This window comes from Molossus molossus, unplaced genomic scaffold, assembly GCF_014108415.1.
Source record: "Molossus molossus isolate mMolMol1 unplaced genomic scaffold, mMolMol1.p scaffold_m16_p_8, whole genome shotgun sequence".
Classification (NCBI taxonomy): Eukaryota; Metazoa; Chordata; class Mammalia; order Chiroptera; family Molossidae; genus Molossus; species Molossus molossus.
The window spans coordinates 34,788,642-34,814,859 of record NW_023425402.1 but is presented as its reverse complement, the minus strand read 5'-3'; the positions used below and the strand labels follow the sequence as shown (position 1 = coordinate 34,814,859).

Here is a 26,218-nt window from a genome sequence, read left to right as displayed (position 1 = left end):
CTATATGCTAAATACATATAAGTTTATAAAATATGTAAAATATTTCATACATATAATTGTTAAATATAAAAAAATATATAATGTAACAGATGGCAATGACAGTAAAACATACTCTTCTTCCCTCACTTCACTGGATGCCAGATTTTTTTGATAAACTTTGTATGTATCTTTCCAATTTTTTCCCTCCAAATTCATATAATCATAACTGAATACACACACACACACACACACACACACACACACACACAGTATGGATTCTGTTTTCTGTTTGCTTTAAAAATTGGTTATATTGCCCAGCCAGTGTAGCTCAATGGTTGATCATCAACCCAGGCACCAAGAGGTCGCTGGTTAGATTCCTGGTCAGGGCACGAGCCCAGGTTATGGGCCAAATCCCCAGTGAGGGTCATGCAGGAAGTGGCCAATTGATGTTCTCACTCATCCATGTTTCTCTCGCTCTCTCCCTCTTCCTTTCTCTCTCACTAAAAGTCAATAAAGAAACAAAATTGTTAATTGGTTATATTATATACATTTTTTTTATATTTTAATTTTCTCCCTCAACATTAGCTTCTATAAATCAATTTGGATTACCTGATATAGTTCTAATTTATTCTCTTCAATAATTCTATAATACTCTATGACATAAATGTACCACAATTTATTCAAATGTTTTCCTGTTAATGACTATTTACTGTTTCCAGTTTTCTGCCACTACAAATCATGCTGCAATAAACATTGTTATATGAATGTGATATACTTTGTATGAATCAGAGTCTCAAAGTGTTTGGTAGGTAAAGGGATCATGCATTAAAATGTTTAAAAAATACATGTTGCCAAATTGCTTTCCAAATGAGGCTGTAGCTCTATGCATACCATCAGTAATATATGGGAATGCCTTTGTCTTTAAATCATATCCAGCAACAGGTGCCAGAGTGATGTGTGTCAAGTCATAGCTCATAATTGCTTTAAATTACATATCACTGAGTACTAATGTATCTGAGCCTTTATATGTTTGCTAATGTTTGGGGTTGGCTCTGTAGCAAGCTATCTATTAATACATTTTAATCACTTTAAAAAATTATATTTTTCATCTTTTCTCATCAATTTTTAAAGACTCTTTGAAAAGTACAAATGTTACCTGGGTACCTGTTAATTATATCATAACTTTACCAGAACTGTCATTTTGTAATTAATTTTTGTCATGGTTCTTTACCATTGAAATATTTAACTTTTATATGTCCAATACATCTATCTTTTGGTCTATAGTCCCTGGGTATAAAATCTTGGTTAGCGATACCTTTTCCCCTAGCTTGTACATATGCAAAATATATATTTTGTTTTAGTTTTACATAATTCCTTCATCTATCTTGAATTTATTTTTCTATAGAATATATTTTTCATATGGATACAGTCAGTAGAGCCAGCACATCTATGCAATAATCCATCCTTTCTATTGAATTGAAATAAAAAATTTATTAAACTAATTCTCAAATTCTGGGATCAATTTCTAGATTCTTAGTTTCATTCTACCTATCTTTATACTACATGACATACTATTTATGTTATTATGGTGACTTTGTAGAAAGTTACGGTGTCTGGTAAAGCAAGTCCAACCTTACTATTGTTCTTTCTTTAAATTTTGATTATTTTCAGATATTTATTTGTCCATATAAACTTTAAGTAATTTTATCCAACTTCAAAACAAATTTAAAAACATGTCAAAATTTCTATTTGTATTGCATTAAATTTATGTATTAATTTTAAATTAATGAGCTTTTTATATTGTAACTTTTAAAAAAGTGGTATCTACTTTCACTTAATCTTATTTCATACCCTTTGATTTTCTTTATAGATATCGTTTTATTCAAATTTTTTCTAACTTCTTATTTTTAGTATTTTTAATAGACCGTTTCCTATTTATATTTCTAGATGTATATGGCTAAGATAAAGAAAATCTGTTTTTTCAATATATCACTGGTATCTAATCAATTACCAAAATTTTTTTATTAATTAAAAAAAAATTCCTACCAAAGTCTCTTAGAAGTCTCTTAGGTATTTTATCAATGCAAATAGGCTTAAGTAAAAGGGGTAGGCTTAAGCTCTTTTTTTTTTTTTTAATCCTCACCTGAGGATATTTTTCTGTTTACATTCAGATAGAGTAGGAGGGAGAGAGAGGGAGAGAAAGGAAGAGAAAAGGAGAGAGAGAAACATCGATGTGAAGGGTACCCATTGACTGGTTGCTTCTGGCAGGACCCCAACCAGAGCCAGGGACCAATGACAACTGAAGTATGTGCCCTTGGCTGGAATTGAACTGGCAAATCATTGGTCCATGGGCTAATGCTCTACCACGGAGCCAAACTCGCCAGGGTTTGATCTCTTTTTTTAAATACATATAAATTATTTAACTTTCTTATGAAGCACTGGTGATGTCAATTTTACTTCCTTGGTTTTTAATTTTGCTTAATTTTAAACTACCTCCCTTCACCCCTTTATTTAGAATATTTGCTCTTGGACTTCAGTAAAAATATTTAGTCAATTCCTATTTTACTTGGAAATTTGATTATGAAAGATTATTGCATATAGACAAGCTCCTTGGCATCTATGTAATCATAGAAGTTTTATACTTCATTTGGTTGATGTAATGTATTATACTGATATAAATCTTTAACTTAAATCATCCTTGACTTCTGATTATATTTTCTTTCTTTTGCTGAATTGTTGAATTTATTTGTTAATATTTTACATGTAAATATATATATATATTCATACATAAATTTAGTTATAGTTTTCATTTTATTTCTTATTAAAATTATGCTGACTTCTTCGAAGCTGTTCGTATTTTCTTTGGTCTAGAATAGTTTAAATAACATTGGCTCGATGAAACCTGCTGAAAAACCCAATTAGTCCTGACCTTTTATTCAATGGTAGATCTTTAATCACCTCTTTAATTTCTTCCACAATGACTAGTGTAGTCATAATTTTCAGTAATTCTTGCTGTTTTTTACTTTTTTTTTTAAAAAAGAAACATCCATTTTTCCATGTTGTCTAATTTTTCTCTAGAAGTATACAATAGTCTCTGAGTTCTTTTAGTTCATATACTATTTGTGGTCAAATTTATATTTATAAATTTATTTCTGATTCTAATTTGTCTCATTTCTACTTTCTTAACTGAATTTTATTGATTTATTATATTGGTCATTTTAGAAACAAGTTTTTAGATTTATCTTTTTTATAGTTTAAAATATTTGTTTCATTGACTTTAGTAATTTTATTCACTAATTCCCTTCTACTATTTTATTTTGGTATATTTGTAGCTCTTTTTATAATAAACAAGTTTTATACTATATATTTTCACCTTCAGTGTAGTTTAAATTTTTTTTATTAAAGTATAGTTGATATAATGATTATATTAGTTTCAGATGTACAACATAGTTTGTCAATATGTTTGCAGCATTATTTACAATAGCCAAGATCTAGAAGCAATCTAAGTGTCCATTGTATATATACAATGGAATATTACTAAGCAATAAATAAGAATGAAATCCTGCCATTTGTGACATGGATGAACCTAGAGAGAATAGTTTTCTTATGTTCCATGTTTTGATACTAAGTATTTTTTTGTTCATTGAGTTCTATGAATTTCTCTTTTCATTTACTCTTTAATTAAAAGATTATATTTAGGCCCTGGCCAGCATGTGTCAGTGGTTAGAACATCAACCTGAGCACTGGAGGGTCAAGGGCAAGGGTTGCTGAATAGATCCATAGCCCCAGTGGGGGCAATTACAGGAGGCAACCAGTCAATGTGTTCCTCTCACATAGATGTTTCTCTCTCTCTCTCTCTCTCTCTCTCTCTCTCCCTCCCTCCCTCCCTCCCTCTCTTCTTCCCCCTCCTTCTCCCTTCCATTCTCTCCAAAAACCAATGGAAAAATAGCCTCAAGTGAGGATTGACAACAAAAAGATTATATTTAGAGATGTTTTTCTTCATTTATTAGTTTCTTTATTATTGCTAGGAATATCTCTTGCAAAAGTGTCTGCTTTTTTAACTTAATTTTTTCCAAGAATCATAAATTTTCCTAAATATTCAATAAACATTAAAAATAATTATGTACTGGATGAATAATTCTCTCTCTCTCTCTTTCTCTGTTTCGGTCGCTTTCTTTATATATAGATACAGATATGACAAGCAACCAACCTAAATGAACAAAGATATAGCAGAAGCTGTAGATGCCAACTCAAATTTTACCTGAAATTTCTATTCCTCTTCTCAAGAATCAAAAGAGAAAATGACAGCAGTAAGACTTTATGTGAACTCACACAGTGATCAGAGGTAACACATATAGAATCCCCGAGAATTCTTGTGACAATTTGAGGAGGGAGATCATAAGAAAAGACTGGACATCTGGCTAATTACTGGAATTTAAGATCAGTAAAATTTTGGGTTCTTTGGTAAATATGACTATTTATTATCAGGTAAATCCAGGAATTCACCACTTATACTTTATGATCAAATGCTAAAACTTCATATTCTTTCTTCAACCAAAGAAAGGATAAAATACTTCAGATTAAGTTGCGTTAGGATTTTAACTAAGCACAATAAACCTAGATAGAAGCCAAATCATTTACTCTCTCTTATACTAAAACTTTCAGTTTTATAAGTGGCTAGAATAAAGAAAATAAAGAGCTTCAGAAATTCCTGGGAAATGCAAGCAAAAAGCTTACCTAAAGTCTCATTTAAGCCAGCATGAGTCTTTTAAAGGGACATCAGCCTCTCTAATCCTTTGTTTGGAGACTTAACATGGGTCTTCTAGCAGGAAGATTCTTCTGGAAATATCAAAGTTCCCTGCCGTAAGACTGCTTGCTTGGAGGTCAGGTGCTGCCCCTTCAGGGGCCAGTGAGCTGAACAGGCCATCAGCTGAACTCTCCCAGGGAATCTTTTGATGTTATTTCCTGACAATTCTGATTGAGCACTCTACCTGAAACTGTGTTTCAGTCAGGTTTTTAAAAGTTCTTTTTTAACTCTGGTGGTCACTGCTACACAATACATCCCGTACTTTGTCTCTCTGTGCCTTTGAATGAGAAGGCACAGAGAACTCCTATCTATGCTTCAAAATTCACTAATGAATTCTTACTCAACTTGATTCCCTCCATCAGGCAGAGTTCTCCACTCCCTCCTCTTCCTTCTCACAGCATTGTTTATCAACCATCGGGCATTTCATGCATGCTCTTTGAAAGAATGTCCTGTCCCTTTCATCTCTGTTACCCTAGTGCATAGTATCTAGTATGTAGTAGGTAGTAAATCAAATAAATGGATGACTGAACAAATGTGTTCTAAAACCAAGCATGAGTTTTAGAAAAAAATTCAATATCATGTTGGGTTATGGTTGGCATTCTGCTTTGAAAATAAAGTGAAGGCATTTTTTAATTCACTGATTCTGGATAACCACCCGTGAGACCAAGACAGACAGTGAGAGAGGAAAGGACAAATTAAGGACAGATACTAAGAGCTCCTGGAAATTATTCACTGACATGAATTTATGATATCTTGGAGAAGGAAAAGCCAAGGTCCAGTAATGTTTTCTAATTTAAAAAAAATATATATATATACATGAGTAATGAATAATGGGTATTGATCCCTGGCAAAATTCTATCATTAATTATTAAACAAACTGGTTTTAGCTGTTAGTAAAGAATACGATTATCAAGAGAATGTAACATGTCAGAAAAACAAATTATGCAAATATTATGAGATTGGTTTATTTGCTTCAGTAATATTTATTAAGATGTGTTAGATAAACATGGGTTAAATTGCAGTGAGGTGAGTGAGTGGTTAAATACGGAAACTTATTTTAACTTCATTCATGTTTATTTGGCACCTAGAAGGAGTACTCCAGTGGTGTGCCACAGAGCTTTGTCGTATTCACTATTTGTAACAGTTATTCAAAGACCCAGGATGTATCTAAACAAAAATCATGGACTGCTGCACAAAGCTGAGAAAAGTGAATATCGTAATGTCAGAACAAAGTGTTAAAAGTTGACAAGTAGAATCATGAGGCTAAAACCCCAAAATAAAAGTTGGCACATACAAATGTAAATGCTTACATTCTAATTCGAGAAAACACATGTCTGGCAGTAGGATAGACCCTTTATATTTTGAGATTCATTCTAGCTCTAAACATTTGTGATTCCAGAGGTCATCTAGCCTAGCCCTCTCCTTTCACAGGGGAAACCTTGCAATCAGCCAGAGTTGGAGCCAGGATTAGGACTCAGCTCTAAGAATCCAAGTTCCTTCACTCAGTTGCACTGCCTGTATTATTCCCTGCTCATAACATACTAGAACAACTCTGTCTATGCATGAACATTACACTAACAGGACACTCATGAGCTTATAGTATCATGAGATTAAGGCTGTGAAGAATAAGCGGGATCTATAAATCAGGATCCATGAAGCACAATGGAAAAACCTGAAATACTGACATAGTAAGAACACATTAGCTCTCTTCAACTCTCCAAAAGGTCTGTCACTTGGAAGAAGGAATAATCTGAGAATACATTCTTCCAAAGAGTTAGACCTGAGATAAATTGGTCAAAATAACAGGAATGGGTTTTGGCTTAAAATAAAGAACTTAGAATTGTCTGTTACTAGCCTTAATAAGCAAAGCCTGGATGACCACCTGAATAACAAAAAAAATCAAAGTAGATGACCTTCTAAGTTCCCTCTAACCTAAGGAAGAACCATTGATTTGACCTGAATCTACTGGGTGCTATTGTGTGACTCAGTCCTTTGATTTTTACCAAGATGTCAACTCTGTGAATCATCTGTACACACAAGTAAACCTTAAGTGGAGGAAGGATCACTGTTCAGAGAGGCCCCTGGAATACAGCCAGTGGGTGAAGCCATCCGCATTGCCACACTCTTTCCCAGGGCTGGACAAGTGCAGGTACTTAAAATAACATTCCACAAAAGTTTTGCCCAAAGTATTAACATTTTACCATTTTGTCTTTATTTTTTATCTCATGGTATGATCATTGGCAGAACATGAAAACAACAAGGAAAAATGTAGGGAAGACAAACCAAATGTGATTGCTTTCTGCATTGTGTCTCATTTGTCCTCAACTGCTATTTGAACAGATCACTGAGGGGGGAATTACTTATATGGCTTAAAGGGGATTATGAAGATTAGCAAGAAAAAATAAGAACCAAGGGTAATTTCTGTAAGATATTAAACTGGGAAGCAATAGATGGGCATAAGCCCAGACAAGAACTTGTCACACAGTCGTTGCACAACATCCACTTAGAACAGCAGCTGCACCAACACCTCTGTTTCTCTGTGCAGTGGAATTCGCTATTTAAGTCTGGAGGGACACACTTGTTCAGCAATTACTATACAGTGAATTGCTTTTACATTGAATGTGAAAGAAGTCCACATGCCAGTGGCTTCTAAATAAAAATGCACCTGTCATCTAATATTTGGTGACACTGAATTAATTATCTTCCTACCATCTGGAATGCACCTCCTACAAAGAGTTTCAGTTAAAGTATATTTATTATCTGAGATTTAGTGAAAACAGCGATGAAAATTTGATGATTATGTTAGGCAGAAGCTATTGCTAGATTAATTTTAAAATCCATTTTATTAAAAAAAATTAAAAACCAGATATTTTTTAATATATCCGTGCTACCAAATGAGGAGCTGCCTTTACCTTCCTGTTAATTGAAATGCAGTCTCATTCAGGAATGCTCAGATGTGAGGGGGGAATTGCATAAGAGAGCTTTTCCTTGTTTTTGAGGGCAAAAAAATACTCTAGAGTCATCTGTTCATGAATTCCTTTATTTATATTAAAAGTCATCTTCCTTTCTCAGAGCTTCCTGAAATAAAAATAGAATGCAACCTGAAAAGCAAATCAGGCTTGGATGGGATGAAAACAAGACCGGTGGAAAAGAAAACGGGGTGTGTGTGTGTGTGTGTGTGTGTGTGTGTGTGTGTGTGTGTGTGTGAAGGAGAAACCAAAGAAAGGAGAGCAGGGGAGTGGGGAGGAAGCTGAGTGTGTGGCACAGCAGACCCTGCAAAGGGGGGACAGAGGGACTAAAACATAAGAGTAGGAACCTGAGACAATGCCAGAGCCTGGAGTGAGGAAACAGGATAATTGGAATAAAGATAAAAATAAAAGCAAAACTGGGGCAAACTATAAACCACCTTTTTAGAATACTCAGCACTGATTAATGAGAAACTATCAAAAGTCAAGTTGTCTTAATTATTATCTAAATGAGTATTCTGCCTTTTCTACTAATCTCTTATTATGTGCCCCCAAATTTCCATATTTCTTTGTCCTTAAATTACATAAAATAGCAACTGAACAAATTTCCTTAATAAAACCAACCTAAGGTCACTATAGTCAGGAGTTCCCAAATTCTACTGTAATTGCAACTAAAACTTATGACGCAAGAATCAATAGGCAACCTTGAACACTAATGTTAATTAAAAAGATACTGCAATATTTGGTATTAAAAGAATTATATTATTTTATTTTATTGAATAAAGAACTAAATAGCACCTGCTTTGCAATGTATTTTAAAAATAATGAAAAATAGAAATATGTTAACTATTCTATTCTCTGCACATTTGAGTACATTACTAAATATATTAATGTTCTATATACTGTCATTTTTGAAACACAATTCCGAGGGCCATACATATAAATTAATTTTGATCTCTAGCTCTACCTCATAAATTTAATAGCAGGAATCTGAAAAAGTGGGGTTGCTACCAAATCAAATGAATCAAAATGATAATTATCAAGTACTTCAGGAGGCAGAAAAGAAATACTATTTAACCTTGTATTACACTACTCTCCTCCAGTGTGGGATTAATTAATTGAATTCTATGTGCTGGGCATTAAGCTGGGTGCTGCAGAAAAAGGCATAAAGAGACACATAGGGTTGTTCGTCTCATAAAGTGTCTACTTTAACTGGGGAAAACAGGAAAAAAGAAAACCTCATGACAACAAATTTATGATTATAAATTATGATAGTGCTATACAGGTGAAGTATAGTGCTAAAAGTATAATGATAAAACAGACTGATTTTGATTGGAGCCTCAAGAAAGCCTCCCTAGAGATAATGACTTTTAAGGGGTGATAAATGGACAGAGGTTTAGCCAAATGAAGGAGAAGTATCCCAAGCCGCGGGGACACCAGTGGACGGTTCTGAGGCAGAAGGGAGCTTGGCGAGTCAGAGAACGGACAGAAATTGGTGTGGCTGCAGTGGGAGGAGGGAAGGGAGTGAGGGGTAAGCTGAGAGCAGAGAGGCAAGTAGAGGCGACTCTAGGCAGGACTGCAGGATGTGTTAGGGATTTGGGATTTTAACTTAATGGGAAACAACTAATTGTTTTAAACACAAGAGCCACATAATTGGTTTTATAATAATCTATCTCCCTGTAATTTGGAGAATGGATAAGAGAAGAGCAAGAGTGAAAACAGGGGGAATAGTCATTAGATAACATATAAATGATTACAACTTAGTCATATCAGGGGAGATGGAGAGAAGTAGATTTAGACTATAATTTGGAAGTAAAACGGATGTTGGACAGAAATTTCAGCATATTGTTTAATAATATTTATGGTGACACCTTTGTCATAATCTTTATTTTAATTAAAATTCATTGATGTGATATTTTTATTGACATAAATATGACATTCTTTAGGAAGTATAAGACATTTGTAACTCTCTAAGTCAGCTTGATCTATATTTCCCTATGAAGGACCTCATGACTGCTTTGGATACTGGTGTATTCAAGTTTTCTTCAATAATCCATATTCCCTCCAGTTTCTCTTCTATTGCTGTTGCTCCTGTCACAGCCAGCTTTTAAAACAATTTATATTTAGCCCGGTCAGTCTGTCTCAGTGGATTGAGCGTTGTCCCACATTCTGAGAGGTTCCAATTCCCTTCCCCCAGGGCACATCCAGGTTGCTGGTTCCATCCCCAGTAGGGGGCGTGCAGGAGGCAGCCGATCAAAGTTCTCACACTGATGTTTCTATCTCTCTATCCCTTCCTCTCTCTCTAAAAAATCAATAAAAAATGTATTTTAAAAAATAAATAAAAATTTATCACCAAAATCAGTTGATACTATCTCCAAATTATCTCAAAACTGTCCATTTCTTTCCATTGCCACCAAAATTGCAAGCTACAATCATCCCTTGCTTGACTACTGCAGAGGTCTCCTAAAGAGTCACCCTACATTTCCCCTTTCTATTCTGCATCTTTCACCAATCTGCAGCAAGACATGAAATGTGAAGAAATTAAAATAATTGGACTAAAGAAGCTGTACTTATTAATGTGTATTTCTTATAATACTATCATATATATCCCACTGTTTTCAACTAATAAACTAATATGATTAATGAAATTAGCATGTATAGACAAGAAGAAAATTGAGTAAACTCACCAAATACTTAATAAAGATACAAAAATCAAGAGCTTTCCCATGTATCAGCACTACTGACAGTCCTGTGGCTGTCTATTATTTACTTCTCACCCTGTGCCTGCTCTTAAAAATCCCATGCACTGACTGTAAGTCAGCTGAGCTGGCTGCAGGGCTTTCCCGACACAGATGATAGGACCAGACATGAGTCAGTTAGAGTCTCTATATTCATGATAGGGACATGAGTCCCACTGACCACAGTTTTTTTTATTAGCCCTTGATTTAATAAAGTTATGCAACCTGAGGGACAAGTCTGCCACTTTGGAGTGGTCACTTAATTCTAAGTTTATGCATGAAGAAGAAGAGTCAGGCCATAAGACCAACAAGAGAGCAGAGAAGTTTCCCAGAGTAGAGAAACCATTCAGCCAGAGAGGAGAAGAGAGAATGCAGAACTGTCGAGGTTCTTAAGCGGTTTTAGTTCCTGATTCCAACCTCCTGAGGCTCAACCACACTCTGCTACATCCCAAATCAATATGTATATTTAACATAAGCCAAAATACCAATGATTTTTATATGTTGGAACTAGGTGAATTGATACTAATTCATAAGAAAGACAAAAATAAAAGCAAGCGCTTATTCACCATGTTACTATGTGCCAGGCACAGATTGGGATCCTCTACATGATGATGTCATCTATGTTTTACACCAAGCCAACAGGCATCACTATTATTCCCAGGTCAAAGGTGAGGACACCAAAAACAGAGTGGGTAAACACATACATACACACACACACACACACACACACACATGCATGTATATGTATATGTATATATACACACATATATATACACACACATACATACATATATGTATTCATGTATGTATATATGTATATATAGTTATATATATATCAAGTAGCACTATAAATGAGTAAAAATAATTCAAGAAACATTTGAAAAGAAGAGTAATGAGCTAGAAGTTCCAGTGCTAGATGTTAAAAAACATTATGAAAGCTAAAGTAAAATAATATGACATCAATATAGTAATTAACAGACAAAATACATACCCCTAAAATTGTCTCAAAATATGAGAATCATCATATAACAAAGAAATCATCATGAATAAATGTGTAAGGAAATTATTATAAGACACAATATTGAGGAAAAAGTTGAGTTTCATTTTTTATCTTAAATTAGTCACCAAATAAATTTTAGACTGATGCAAGGGTTAAAATATATAAAACGAGACTAGAAGAAAATGTAAGTGAATATTAAACTGATTGTTTTCTTAAAGCATAGAAATGGAAAACAGAAGTAGTTAAAGAGATTGAAAAGAAAAGATCCAAGTCAAACAAAAAATTTAGAATTTCTATATATCAATACACAATAAGCAACAAAAGCAAACCTTAAGATGAGAATAATATTTATTACATAGATGACATAAGATTATTATCTGAGTTGTGCACGTGTGTAAAAGTTTAATGTGATGTAGTTAAAGAAATAATATATATAAAAATAAAAAGTATTGCCCAGCTGGTGTGGCTCAGTGGTTCAGCACTGATCCATGCACCAAGAGGTCGCTGATTTGATTCCCAGTAAGGGCACATGCCCAAGTTGTGGGCCTGATGCCCAGTGAGGGGCATGCAGAGGGTGGTTAATTGATGTTTTCTCTTCATCGATGTTTCTATCTGTCTCTCCCTCTCCCTTCCTTTATCTCTAAAATGAACAGAAAAAAAACTTAAGAAAATAAAAATAAAAAAAGTGAAATAGAATAATATTTATTGATTAAAATGTGTAAACATTTAAAAATGTAATACTTAAAGTTAGTCAGGGTAGAATAAAGATGCAACCACTACTCATGAATGTCTAAACTGATTTACAAAAAACCCCAAAACCTTTCAGGAAAGTAATTTAAACATATGTATCAAGAACATTATAGGTAACGTTCTGTCTCTCTCTTGCTTTCTTTAACATCCAGAAATCACTGGCATTTTTATATACCAATAATGAACACACAGAAAGAGAAACTAAAAAAAAAAAAAATCCCATTTACCATTGCAACAAAAAAATTAAGATACCTAGAAATAAACTTAACCAAGGAAGTAAAGGACTTCTTCACAGAAAACTATAGGACATTGAAAAAGAAATAGAGGAAGATATACCATGTTCATGAATTGGAAGAATTAACATCATTAAAACATCCATACTACCCAAAGCAACCTATAGATTCAATGCAATCTCTATTAAAGTACCAATGACATATTTCACAGAACTAGAACAAACACTCCAAAAGTTTATATGGAACCAAAAAAGACCCCGAATAGCCACAGCAATCTTGAAAAAGAAGAACAAGGTAGGAAGGATCACAATGCCAGATACCAGATTATACTACAAAGTCACTGTAATCAAAACAGCCAGGTACTGGTACAAGAACAGGCATACAGATCAATAAAACAGATCAGAGAACCCAGAAATTGACCCAAGACATTATACTCAATTAATATTTGATAAAGGTGGCAAGTGCATACAATGGGGTAAAGATAGCCTTTTTAATAAATGGTGTGAAAATTGAACAGCTACATGCAAAACAAAAATAAAACTAGACCACCAACTTACACCATACACAAGAAGAAACTCAAAATGGATAAAAGATAAATGTGACTCAAGAATCCATAAAAATCCTAGAAGAAAACGTAGGCAACAGAATTTCAGACATCACATGCAGCAGAATTTTCACTGATACAAGAGAAACAAAGGAAAAAAATAATACATGGGACTACATCAAACTAAAAGCTTCTGCACAGCAAAAGAAACAACCATCAAAATGGAAAGGGAACCCACTGTATGGGAGAGCATAATTACCAGCAATATATCAGATAAGGGGTTAATTTCCAAAATATATACAGTGCTCATACAACTCAATAAAAGGAAGACAAAGAATCCAATTAAAAAATGGGCAAGAGAACCTGGCTGGTGTAGCTCACTGGTTGAGCAATGACCCATGCATCAAGAGGTCACCAGTTCAATTCCCGGTCAGGGCACATGCCCAGGTTGTGGGCCCGATCCCCAGTTGGGGGCATGCAGGAGGCAGCCAATCAATGTTCTCTCTCATCAATGTTTCTATCTCCCTCTCCCTCTTCCTCTCCCTTCCTCTTTCTCTCCAATCAATAAAGAAAAAATATTAAAAAAAATGGGCAGAGGGCCCTGGCCAGTTTGGCTCAGTGGTTAGAGCATTGGCCCATGGACCAGTGAGTCATGGGTTCAATTCTGGTCAAGGGCACGTACCTCAGTTGCAGTTTGTCCCTGGCCCTGGTCTGGTCGTGAGGGAGGCAACCAGTCTATGTGGCTCTATCACATTGCGGTTTCTCTTGGTCTCTGTCTCCCTCCCTCTCACTCTATCTGATAACAAGTAGAAAAATAACCTCAGGTGAGGAATAAAAAAAAAAGAAAAAAATGAGCAGAGGACTAAATAGACACCTCTCTAAACAGGACATACAAATGGCCAAAAGACATATGAAAAACTGCTCAACATCACAAATCATCAGAGAGATGAAAATTAAAACAACTATGAGGTATCACCTCACACCTGCCAGAGTGGCTACCATCAACAAATCATCAAACAAGTGCTCGCAAGGGTGTGGAGAAAACAGTTTCTAGTACACTGCTGTTGGGAGTGCAGACTGGTGCAGCCACTAGGGAAAACAATATGGTGTTTTCTCCAAAAATTAAAAATTGACCTGCCATTTGATCCAGCAATCCCACTTCTAGGAATATATCCTAGGAGGCCTGAAACACCAACCAGAAAGAATATATGTACCCCTGTGTTCATAGCAGCACTATTTACTATTGCTAAGATCTAGAAACAGCCCAAGTGTCCATCAATAAATGAGTGGTTAAAAAAGCTGTGGTATATGTACACAATGCAACACAATGCAGCTGTAAGAAAGAAAGATCTTTCACCCTGGCCTGTTTGGCTCAGCAGGAGAGCATCAGCCCATGGACCAATGAGTGTTGGGTTCGATTCTGGCCAAGGGCACCTACTTTGGTTGTGGTTTGTCCCTGGCCATGGTCAGGGTCGTATGGGAGGCAACCAGTCTATGCGTTCCTCTCACGTACATGTTTCTCTCTTTCTCCTTTTGTTTCTCTCTCTCTCTCTCCCACTCTATCTGAAGATAAATAGAAAAAAATATCCTTGGGTGAGGATTAAAAAAAAAAAGAAGAAAGATCTCTTATCCTTTGAGACGACACAGCGGGACCTGGAGAGTATTGTGTTAAAAGAAATAAGCCAGTCAGAGAAAGACAAGTATCACATGATCTCACTTATTTGTGGAATCTAATGAACAAAAGAAGGTGATGAACAAAATAGACCCAGAGACATAGAAGTAGGGTTCAGACTGACAAACTTCAGAGGAAGGGGTCGGGGGGAGAGAAGAGATAAAACAAAGAATAACCAATATAAGCATAACCAATGGACATGGACAACGATGGGGGGGGGGCGAGAATGGGAGGAGGGTGTCAATGGGGGAAAAAGAAGAAACATCTGTATCACAAATAAATAAATTAAATAATAATAAAAGAAAAGAATTTTTAAAATTTCCATAATTCTCATCCCAATAATTCCAATTCCTAAAATGTAGTTTAAAGGAAGAGCAAAAGATGTGTTCAAAGATGCTTGCCAAAGTATGCTAATTCTGTGTTATATATACTACCTAAAACTAATTTAAAACAACAGAAAAGACTTCAATTTCCAACAATGGAAATAAAATATAATATATTCATATAGTGAAATATTTAATTATTGAAAATAATATTTTACAATGAGGGAAAAAGGAGAAACATCTATAACAAGAATTAATTAAAAACATAATACTTTAAAAGACAATTTAAAACTTATGAAATATTAGAGCGCTTGATGATTATTCTCTTCCGTTTCATGTCTCTCTCTTTCTCTCTCTCTTTTTTTTTTATCCTCACCCAAGGACATTTTTTGATATTTTGTTCAGATAGAGTGGGAGGGAGAGAGAGAGAGAGAAACATTGACATGAAAGGGACACATCGAGTGGCTGCCACCCACACGACCCAACCAGGGCCAGGGACAAACTGCAACCGAGGTACATACCCTTAGTGGGAACCAAACCCGGATCTCTCTGGACCACAGGCCGATGCTCTAACTACTGAGCCAAACTGGCCAGGGCTCTCCTCTCTTCACTTTTTCTATAACTGCTATTAACGATGCAACAATAGAGGGTTAAGCATATTTCATATAATCTAGAGTTATTCACTAGCATTATGAATAATAATAATTAAAAAAAGACACACAATCAGTAATGACTAATGTTAAGCCTCTTGTTTGGCAATGGGATCACCATTACACTTCCCAATTTCCTGCTACCATGGCTAATTAAAAGTTGGCATGGCTACTCCCATACCAATTGGCATTGGCCACAGATAAATTTCTGTGATTTTTGAAATCATAGTTATTATTCAACTCCATCTGTTCTCTTCATTTTTCAAGTCAGCTGTCGAATCAAACAAGTAAGTCCTTCCTAAATGTTGTAGAAATTGTGCATGTTACCAGGATAAATGAAACAACTGCATAACATGCTGTTGTTCAGTAGAATTCTACAAGGTGAATCAAGAAAGAATTCCCAGGAAGTAAGGTGATTGTCGACAGTGATGACAGAAAGTGCTATATTTATAACAGTATTTAACATTCTTACAATTAGTTTCTAATATGAGGCATACTTGCCAAAAAAGTTTTGATAGTGAAATCCTAAAAATACATCTCCACTCTGACCACCTGCTTTTTCCAGCTGTAGTCTCAGTTTTACTTTAGCTAAAATTAATAAGCACAGGAGACTCTGGAAAATTACTAAATCATTTCTTGGTTTAATTATTTGCTATATTTCCCTATTCCTATTCCAATTAAGAATTTCATTTTTTTCCTATATTTTCCTATTACATACAAAGCATCTGTACGAAATAGAAAAATACTTTTGACACAGTCTCTAAGTCCCACTAACATAATTTTAAGAATTATACTGCAAGACATGGGAGAAGGAGAAGAATAAATATACTAATCTATCAGAAGCCAACCTAGATCAGCCACTCTCAGCCAAGAGATATATAAGCAAATTGAATAAAGATTGGTTGAGACCAAAGAATCACTGAATGAAGTTCAGTCTAAATTGCTAATCCACAAAATCATCAGCTAGGTAAATGAATATTGACTTTAGCCACTATATTTTGGGGTGGTTTGTTACACAACAGCAGCTAAACTAATATATCCTCTTGTCCTTTGTTTATGTATTTAGAAAGAAAATTAGGCAAATTAAAAATATCAGACATAATTATATAAAATCTATTTTCCTCATAATATCAATATTTACATTTTTCATATTTTGGCTGTTGGGGATATTAACATTTATAAGCACCTTTTATTTATGAGATATTATTTAACTCTTACATTGATCCTATGAGGTAGGAATTATGTTTATTTTATAGAAAAGGAGAAAAGGAGGCTAAGGTAAAGAAATCAAGGAAAATGTCCAGATTCACACAGCTGTCATGACAGAGATGGATGGGAACTTGGAATACAAGACTCTATGAATCCATTTATTCTATCATAGGTCGCAGTCAAATCCACAATGGAATATCAAGTCTAGGCTCCTTTTGGAGTGGTATTTTAGAAACTAGACATGTGTGCTCCCTGCAGAATGACCTAGATGCTGAGCCCAGAATGTTCTGAAGAATAGTTTATATATATTATATATACTCACTGGGGCTTTTCTTAATTCTCTAACAAATTTTAAATGGCCAAAATGTTAGTTATCCTTTCAAATTCTTAATTCAAGTTCTATGTGCAATTACTATAACAACCAAATAAAAAATTGACTTATATGAATAAGTAAAAATATATTCCAGTGTAAAAGATCTTGATTTGTTTGAAGCCATAATTGTTGTTCCTAGTAGCAAATGATTACTATTGTCTGATTGACTATAATCTCATGATAATTAATGCTAAAAGTCAATATTTTAGAAATTTACTGGAAGGCAAAATCATGCATTTGTGGTACTAGTATAAGAATAGTCTTTAACTCTGGTTGTGTCACAGGTGCTGATCCAGTTTTAATACTTAAAAGAAAAAGCAACTTAGTGTCAATTTTATGCATGTTGTAGCTTTCTGTTTTTGATGGTTGCTGTGGAAGACATGATAGGAGGGGTGGAAAATGCTGACTAACATTTTTATCTGTTGTATAGCTTAATTATTCATTTTGGTTTCTAGTCAACTGGCTATTGAAAAGCAGCAGCACTGAATCCATTTCCTGTTATTCTCTTGTGAGGATTTGCTGCTACATGTATCCATGTTCCCTAAAATGTCACTATTAAATGAACTAAAAGTGACAATATTTTACCTAGAAATTGTGGAGGAACTGTCAGGAAAAGTGTGGCACGTGTAACAGTTACCACTTGTTTCTTTCTTATGATCAAATGATATTTAACAATAAAGTTCAATGGAATCACATTTAACAGAGATGAAATAGTTTTTAAATTTTAAGTTAGGGCTTGAATGACAGCATAAAATAATGACAATTTTAAAAGCAAACTAAATTACATGATTTGAAGCAATTGCTTAAAAATATTGCATACTGTAATAAAGTAGATATTTACATCTGCTTTTTACTTTGCTTCTACTTTACATAAATGTAATAATCCTATTTTCATAAAGATCTAAAGTAAAAAAGAGGCTCAGGGTGTAGAAATTTCTGTGAATCCCTGCTAAAGGATCCTTTTCTAATGTGACAGTCAGAGCTTAGTTCATACATTTACATTTAGTCATATAACAAGAATTTGACTACAGCATTGCTGGGAAGGTTGATATCACGAGATACCAGTCGCTTCAAGATAGACACCACTTTGTTCACTGGTAGCTGTTGCCCACACAACACCTACAATAATACTGAAGTAACCCAAGGAAAATCCCCTCCAGAAGGGATGTTTAAGATCACTCCTACAGAAACAGAGAGGCCAGAATATAGACCTATTCCTCCTTCCTCAGGAACGATGTTGGTAGAGTCAATGGATCCATGAGCAATGCTCACCTGACTTTGCCAGCCAGCAGTGGGGCAGTGGAATGGGATTGTTCCTATATGTCTAAATGATGAAGCAGACCATGTGAAACCTGAAAACAGCTGGGGGAAAATTCCACAAATAAACCAGGTGTATATTTAAACAAAGCTTTTATTAAGACTTGGACCCTTAGTGCATCAATGATATTATAACACAAAAATATAATGCTTAATAAATGAATCATTTATATATTGATGGGATGTATTCCACTAGAAATGTTCAGTTATAACAACCATCCAAACTTGTTTAGAAAGATTTATGACAAACATCAATATAAGTCTACCTGACTTGAAACAAATATTTTAAATAATTTCTATAAAATTATTGAGTTGCTTATATGAAAGCATAAAACAAGTTAGATATTCCACTTGAAAATATTTTCAAGAACACCATTTCTTTTTACAAATGTGTATGTATAAAGAGATATTTACCTTTTCACCAATTTCTCCTTTGCTGCCTTCAACACCTTGTTCTCCCTGTAGAAGAGAAACATAATGTGTATAATAATAGAAACACTACTTTTAACACATATAATTATTATAATAATTATAATAATTATTATAACATTTCTAGCATTGAAAAATCAATAATCATAAAGACCGTTTCTATTATGTAAGCTCTAAATCAATATTGTTACACAATATTTAAATATTCCTAAATATCGAAGGAATAATGTTCTAGGGTACAAGCTATAGCTTCACTACTTCCAGTAAATTTAATCTCAATTAAACTTAATTTTTCCATACATAGTACCTTTTTCACAGGTGTTTTGAGAATTGAATGCATCAACATAGTGCCTGACACAGACTAGGTTAGTCACTAGATCCAGTAGAAACATTCTTCTCAAGCTGACTTCTGTGACTACTATTCCAGGGAGAGTTGTGTGATGAACAAGTTCAGGTTTGAACCCCAGAGTCTCTAGCTCTGACACCAGCATCACACTCTTTATCACCCAGGTCTTCTGCCTCTCAGTCACAGGAAGGGGATTAGCTCTCAATCACCACATTTATTCTAAAAGGTATAAGCCCCCTATTATTCAACGAAACCCTCTCTTATCTGAAAACTTATTTTCCCACTTAATTCTGCACAGATATTTATACTGCTGATGTTTCATTCATACATTTAAGAAATATGCATTGCACTCCAAATATGTGTCAGGCAGTCATGACAACAAAGCCAGCAAGTAAGTATCAGGAAGGGTCATATGCACCCATCCACCCAACAAACCTTTCCTGAGTGCACCAAGACAAGAAATGAAGGGATTCTTGGCTAGCTCCAGTTTTGTTTTTAATGTAAAAATAAGGTAACACTTAATATAATTGAAATTTATGTTTAATACAAATGCCAGCTTTTTACAATATATTGTCTCTTTGTATATATTCTATATAATCAAATATATGTATATGTGTGTATGTATACATACAAGGTTAAAAAATTATTTCTGTTTCATCTACCCTCAATAAAGGTATCAGGAAAGAAAATAGGTCAGTATTTGGGTATATTTGCCACTGAAGGCATAGTCTATCTTTTTTCCTACCATTTTCCTTAAAACATAGACTTTAATTTGATCTGTTAATTCAAACTGACATAGAAGCTGCTGAACACTCCCCAGTCCACCAGCCGCAATGACAGCACGATGCAGCCACCACAAACAGCTGCTGGAAAGTCCAAAACGATTTCCCAGCAGATAAATCTGCACATCCCTTGGCTTGTAACTTGACTTGTCAGGCAGCACATGCTGCAGCAATGGGTTTTGTCTGGGACTGCTGTGAAGAAACTCAGAAGCTTGCTATTTCCTTGTTGCCAGCTCAATCTTATCATCTTTCTCAAGCCAAGTAAAGGAAAGTGTTTTTGTCCCCGTCCCCCAAAACTAACTATAAGTGTATATCTTTTCGAATGGTAATTTTTAGCTATAGAGAAAAACCTAGATGCAATAGTAATTTCTGTTGCTAAGACCTGTAAAACTTCTCCAGAACATAGAAATGATATGCTTGGCTTTGGTGGGCATCTACTGTTGCATCAAATAATGCTCTCCCTGTGGTGGGATTATCTGGGTGGTATGACAGCTGGCCCCTCCTGAAGTAGCTCCCATCCCTCCAGGAAACTGGAATAGACCAGCCTCTGTGTTTCCAGTAATAGTGATCACACACAGTAATACTCCTTCCCAGGAGGAGAAAGATGCCCTTGGACAGTAAAGGGGTAAAAGTGAAGTTCACCTCAGTTAAGAGCAAGATATTAGGTATAGAAAGAAGGAGGTTCACCAATGCCAAAATCTGTACTTATGATAAACTTACACTCTGAACAGGAGATATTTTCGAAGAGATTAGTTGTAGTGTCTTTGTAGTATTTCATAATTTATCATGGTAATTATGTTTAGCTCAATCAGGGGTATACAAAAAGAAAAACAAATAAGAGATAACCAAACACAGTGGAAGGCAGTAAAAACTGCTCCATTCTTCATTTTAGATTCTGTGAGATAAGAGGGAAAACATTTGTGGAGCAGCTCTGTACGCTCCCAAGGAGCTCTGGAGAAGAATAGTGCTAAAACTCTCCGATAAAATCTCTCCTAGAGTGGCTGGTCCCTTAAAGAAGAGATTGCTTCCATGGGTTCTCTTTGGAAAAAAATCAATTATTGGTTTGTCTTTGGAAAGATTGGTTAGTGGCTTAGTAAGAGTCTTTCAGGGAATTCAGTTTCATCAAATACAGTTTCTGAGTCTTTGTTATATTATATACAAATTCAATTTTCAGGATGTTAAAATTCTTAACTTATATGAAACACTCTAAAACTCTTTACCTTTTGACCAGGAAAGCCTGGAGCTCGATGTAAACCATTTTCACTCAATAGGTAGTACACAAAATAAACTCTATTAGTTATTAAAAAAAGAATAATAAAATTTTTGTGGTCCAGCTCTAATGTTGCAGGGAAAGGTCGCCTAGTTCTGAATATCTATTTCCATCTACTCCTTACCTTACAAATCCAGGATTAGTACTTGCATTTTTAAAATAGGAAAATGGACTCACAGAAAGAGAAACTAAAAAAAATCCCATTTACCATTGCAACAAGAAAATTAAGAAACCTAGGAATAAACTTAACCAAGGAAGTAAAGGACCTATTTTCAGAAACTACAGGACATTGAATAAAGAAATAGAGGAAAATATTAAAAAGGGGAACCATATACCTTGTTCATGGATTGGAAGATTTAACATCATTAAAATGTCCATACTACCCAGAGCAATGCATAGATTCAATGCAATCCCCATTAAAATACCAATGACATATTTCACAGAACTAGAACAAACACTCCAAATTTTATATCAACCAAAAAAGATCCCATATAGCCACAGCAATCTTCAAAAAGAAGAACAAGGTAGGAGGGATCATAATGCTGCATATCAGGTTATACTAGAAAGCCACTGTAATCCAAACAGCCTGGTACTGACACAAGAACAGGTGTATAGACCAGTGTAACAGAACAGAGAACCCAGAAATGGACCCAAGACATTATACTCCATTAATATTTGACAAAGGTGGCAAAAGCATACAATGGAGTAAAGACAGTTGCTTTAAGAAATGGTATTGGGCCCTGGCCAGTTTGGCTCAGCGGTTAGAGCGTCGGCCTGCGGTCTGGAGAGACCCGGGTTCGGTTCCCGCTAAGGGCACGTACTTCGGTTGCAGTTTGTCCCCGGCCCTGGTTGGTCGTGCGGGTGGCAGCCACTCGATGTGTCCCTTCACGTCGATGTTTCTCTCTCTCTCTCTCCCTTCCTCTCTCTCTCTCCCACTCTATCTGTACAAAAAATGGAAAAATATCTTCGGGTGAGGATAAAAAAAAAAAAAAAAAAAAAAAAAATAAATGGTATTGGGAAAACTGGACAGCTACATACAAAAAAAAAAAGAAGCTAGACCACTCACACCATACACATGAATAAACTCAAAATAGATAAAAGACTTAAATGTGACTCTTGAATCCATAAAAATCCTAGAAGAAAATGTAGGCAACAAAATTTCAGACATCACATGAAGCAGAAATTTCCCTGATACAACGTGTAAGGCAAGAGAAACAAAGGTAAAAATTAATATAAATGATTACATCAAACTCAAAAGCTTCTGCATAGCAGAAGAAACAACCATCAAAATGGAAAGGGAACGCATTATATGGGAGAGCATGATTGTCAATGATACATCAGATAAGAGGTTAATTTCCAAAATATATAGAGTACTCATACAGCATAACTAAAAGAAGACCAAAAAACCCAATTAAAAAATAGGCAGAGGACCTAAATAGACACCCTCCAAACAGGACATACAAAGGGCCAAGAGACATATGAAAAACTGCTCAACTCACTAATTATCAGAAATATGCAAATTAAACAATGAGGTATCACCTCACACCTGTCAGAATGGCCGCCATCAACAAATCATCAAACAACAAGTGCTGGTGAGAGTGTGGAGAAAAGGGGACTCTAGTACACTGCTGGTGGGAATGCAGACTGGTGCAGCCAACAGGGAAAACAATATGGTGTTTTCTCAAAAAATTAAAAATTGAACTGCTATTTGACCCAGTGATTCCACTTCTAGGAATATATCCCAGGAAGCCTGAAACACCAATTAGAAAGAATATATGTACCCCTATTTTCATAGCAGCACTATTTACAACTGCTAAGATCTGGAAACAGCCTAAGTGTCCATCAGTAGATGAGTGGATAAAAAAGCTGTGGTACATATACACAATGGAACACTATGCAGCTGTAAGAAAGAAAGATCTCTTGCCCTGGCCAATTTGGCTTAGCGGTTAGAGCGTCGGCCTGCAGTCCGGAGAGACCCGGGTTCGGTTCCCGCTAAGGGCACGTACTTCGGTTGCAGTTTGTCCCCGGCCCTGGTTGGTCGTGTGGGTGGCAGCTGCTCGATGTGTCCCTTCACGTCGATGTTTCTCTCTCTCTCTCCCTTCCTCTCTCTCCCTCCCACTCTATCTGTACAAAAAAATGGAAAAAGTATCCTCGGGTGAGGATAAAAAAAAAAAAGAAAGATCTCTTATCCTTTGAGTCGACATGAAGGGACCTAGAAAGTATCATGCTAAGTGAAATAAGCCAATCAGAGAAAGAAAAGTACCACATGATCTCAGTTATTTGTGGAATATAATGAACAAAAAAGGCTCATGAACAAAACAGACTCTGAGACATAGAAAGAAGTATGGGTCAGATTGACAAACTTCAGAGGAGAGGGGAGGGGGGAGGGATGAAATAAACCAAAGAACTTATGCGGGAGTATGCGTACCCAAAGGACATAGATAACAATGCTGGGGGGCAGGGCAGGATCAGGAGGAGGGTGTCTGGGGTGGGGGAAAGGAGAAACATCTGTAACAAAAATAAATAAATTTTTATAAAAAGAATAAAAATAGAAAAATGGGCCCTGGCTGGTTTGGCTCAGCGGTTAGAGCGTGCCCTTGAACCAAAGAGTCACAGGTTTGATTCCAGTCGAGGGCACCCGTACCTTGGTCCGTGGTTCAGTCCCTGGCTCTGGTCAGAGTCATGCAGGAGGCAACCAGTCTACATGTCTCTCTCACTTTGATGTTTCTCTCCCTCCCTCCCCCTCCCACTCTATCTGAAGATAAAATGGAAAAATATCCTCAGGTGAGGATTAAAAAAAAAAGAAAAATAGAGGCTCTGAGAGGTTCAGTAACATGCAAATGGTCACACAGCTGGTGGCATTACCTGAGATTTGAACTGAGGTTTCTGACTCTGGCCCATGTTTCCCCATGTGCTAGCTATTCAGTGTCCCTTATTTCATTTTCTCTCTGTCAAACTTCTGGGCATAATATTAAAATCTGATGTAAGCTTTCTAAAGGCCAGACACTCTTCTCACAATAAACCTATGAAGTAGATACTATTATTATGACCACATATTACAGATGATTACACAGTCAATAGGAGATAGAAGTGAAATTCACACTCACACACTTCAGCTCATGTACCTACCTAGCCCCCTACACTCTCACAGAAAAAATTTAATTTTGGCTTGTAAGTGATCTCTTGTCTAAAATCTGTATCTCTCTCTCTCTCTCTCTCTCTCTCTATCTATCTATCTGGTCATATATATATATATGTGTGTGTATATATATTCATATATATGTATATACATATATATGTATATGAGCATGTTTACTTTCTTGCTTTTATCTGTTGATTGCCTGTAGATTAATTTTTAAGACATATCCAATGCCACTGTACTTGAAACAATGACTTGGGAGGATTTTTAGTTCCTTCCATTCATCTTGTTCCTGTCTTGGGTAAAAAGGTTTACAGTAGACGTCTACCCGTTTCCATTATTGGAATTCATGGGTCATCTCTGGCCGAGTCTGTTTTGTAGACAGTACACCAGCTAGAACGAGTACTCCTGGGAGGATGCGCATGTTCTCAACAGAGGCTGAGGGAGTTAGCTGCTCATAGGCATTGACTTTGGCTCCGAGTTTCATGTTTAGACAGTTCAAAGTAAACTAATCTGACAAACATTTATATTTACTTTATAAGGCGACAGCTTTTTAAGCATTACCTAGAATGGGTTAGATATCATTTCTTAGACTTCCTAAATAAAATTCAAATATATGAAGAAAAATACTGCATCTTCAAACTTTAAAACGGCAATAATATATTCTGTCTACATCTAAAGAGGTCCTTAGTCTTTCATTAGTCGATTCATTTTTGGAAAGTTTTAATCATTTGCACACAGCATTTTAAAGACTAAGGCTTTTTAAAGATCAGATTAAATTATCTACTGTTCCACAGTATAACTGCTGCCGTCACGGTATATACTAAACACTAAAGGCAAAACTTTGCTGCTAATGTAATTAACTGTTGAAGCATCACTAAAATATAATGTACTTATCTATGTAATAAATATATTTGTATTATTAAAATTTTTGTTATATTTCTAGACTTCAGGCATCACAGAAATGTATTAGAAACTTCCAAATTCATTTGATCAAGAAATTGTAAAAGCACATTAACTATTTGATAGCAGGGAACATTCTATAAAAATTGAGCATCTGTTACTCATTCAAGAAATATGTCCACTTGTCCATAAAGAGCAGAATTATTTTCATCTGTTGGTCCAATATAATTTTTTATATCATATTACAAGTTACACATGCTAACAAGATACGGCATGTAACCCAGTAACAGACACTGACACAGTGTACACCGCCAAAAATACTTTCTGGAAATGAAATGTAGTGACAGGGTCTCCTCTTTTTCTTTGCTCACAGCTCACTCCTATGTACCATGTGCTCTGAGTACTCACACCTAAAGTCCCACCTCTGGCACATGTGAGGTTAGGGTTACACCCAGGCAAACTGTCAATTGGGCACCAACATTCTCTAAAGCTGTGATATGAAGAATGTTTCTCTCTTTAATAGACATGGGTTTTTTGTTGTTGAAATGAAAATGTGTTTTCCTATGGCCAGTGTTACCTGGTTTCTGCTCTCTCTTGACTAGAAATTTGTCTTGTAAACATAGTTCTAAACTTCAAGATAACCAATGGGCACTCTGGGCCCTTTGCTCTCATAAGAAATGAGTGAGTTTCACATGTCACACCAACATATGGAAGATTTTTGAGAAATTGTTGAAACGTTCAAAGTTTCAAGTTTGCAACTTTGATACTATTTTCTCCTTACTGATTTT

At 35.4% G+C, this 26,218-nt stretch overlaps 1 protein-coding gene across 1 annotated transcript in view; it reads right to left on the bottom strand.

Moving 5' to 3' along the window:
- The window catches only part of COL19A1 (collagen type XIX alpha 1 chain), a 325,038-nt gene that overhangs the window by 207,423 nt on the left and 91,397 nt on the right, over window positions 1–26,218 (bottom strand). Inside the window, exon 11 of the mRNA XM_036248752.1 lies at window positions 18,976–19,020. Within this exon, the coding sequence (XP_036104645.1) occupies window positions 18,976–19,020 (45 nt within the window). The remainder of the gene's footprint in view (window positions 1–18,975; window positions 19,021–26,218) is intronic.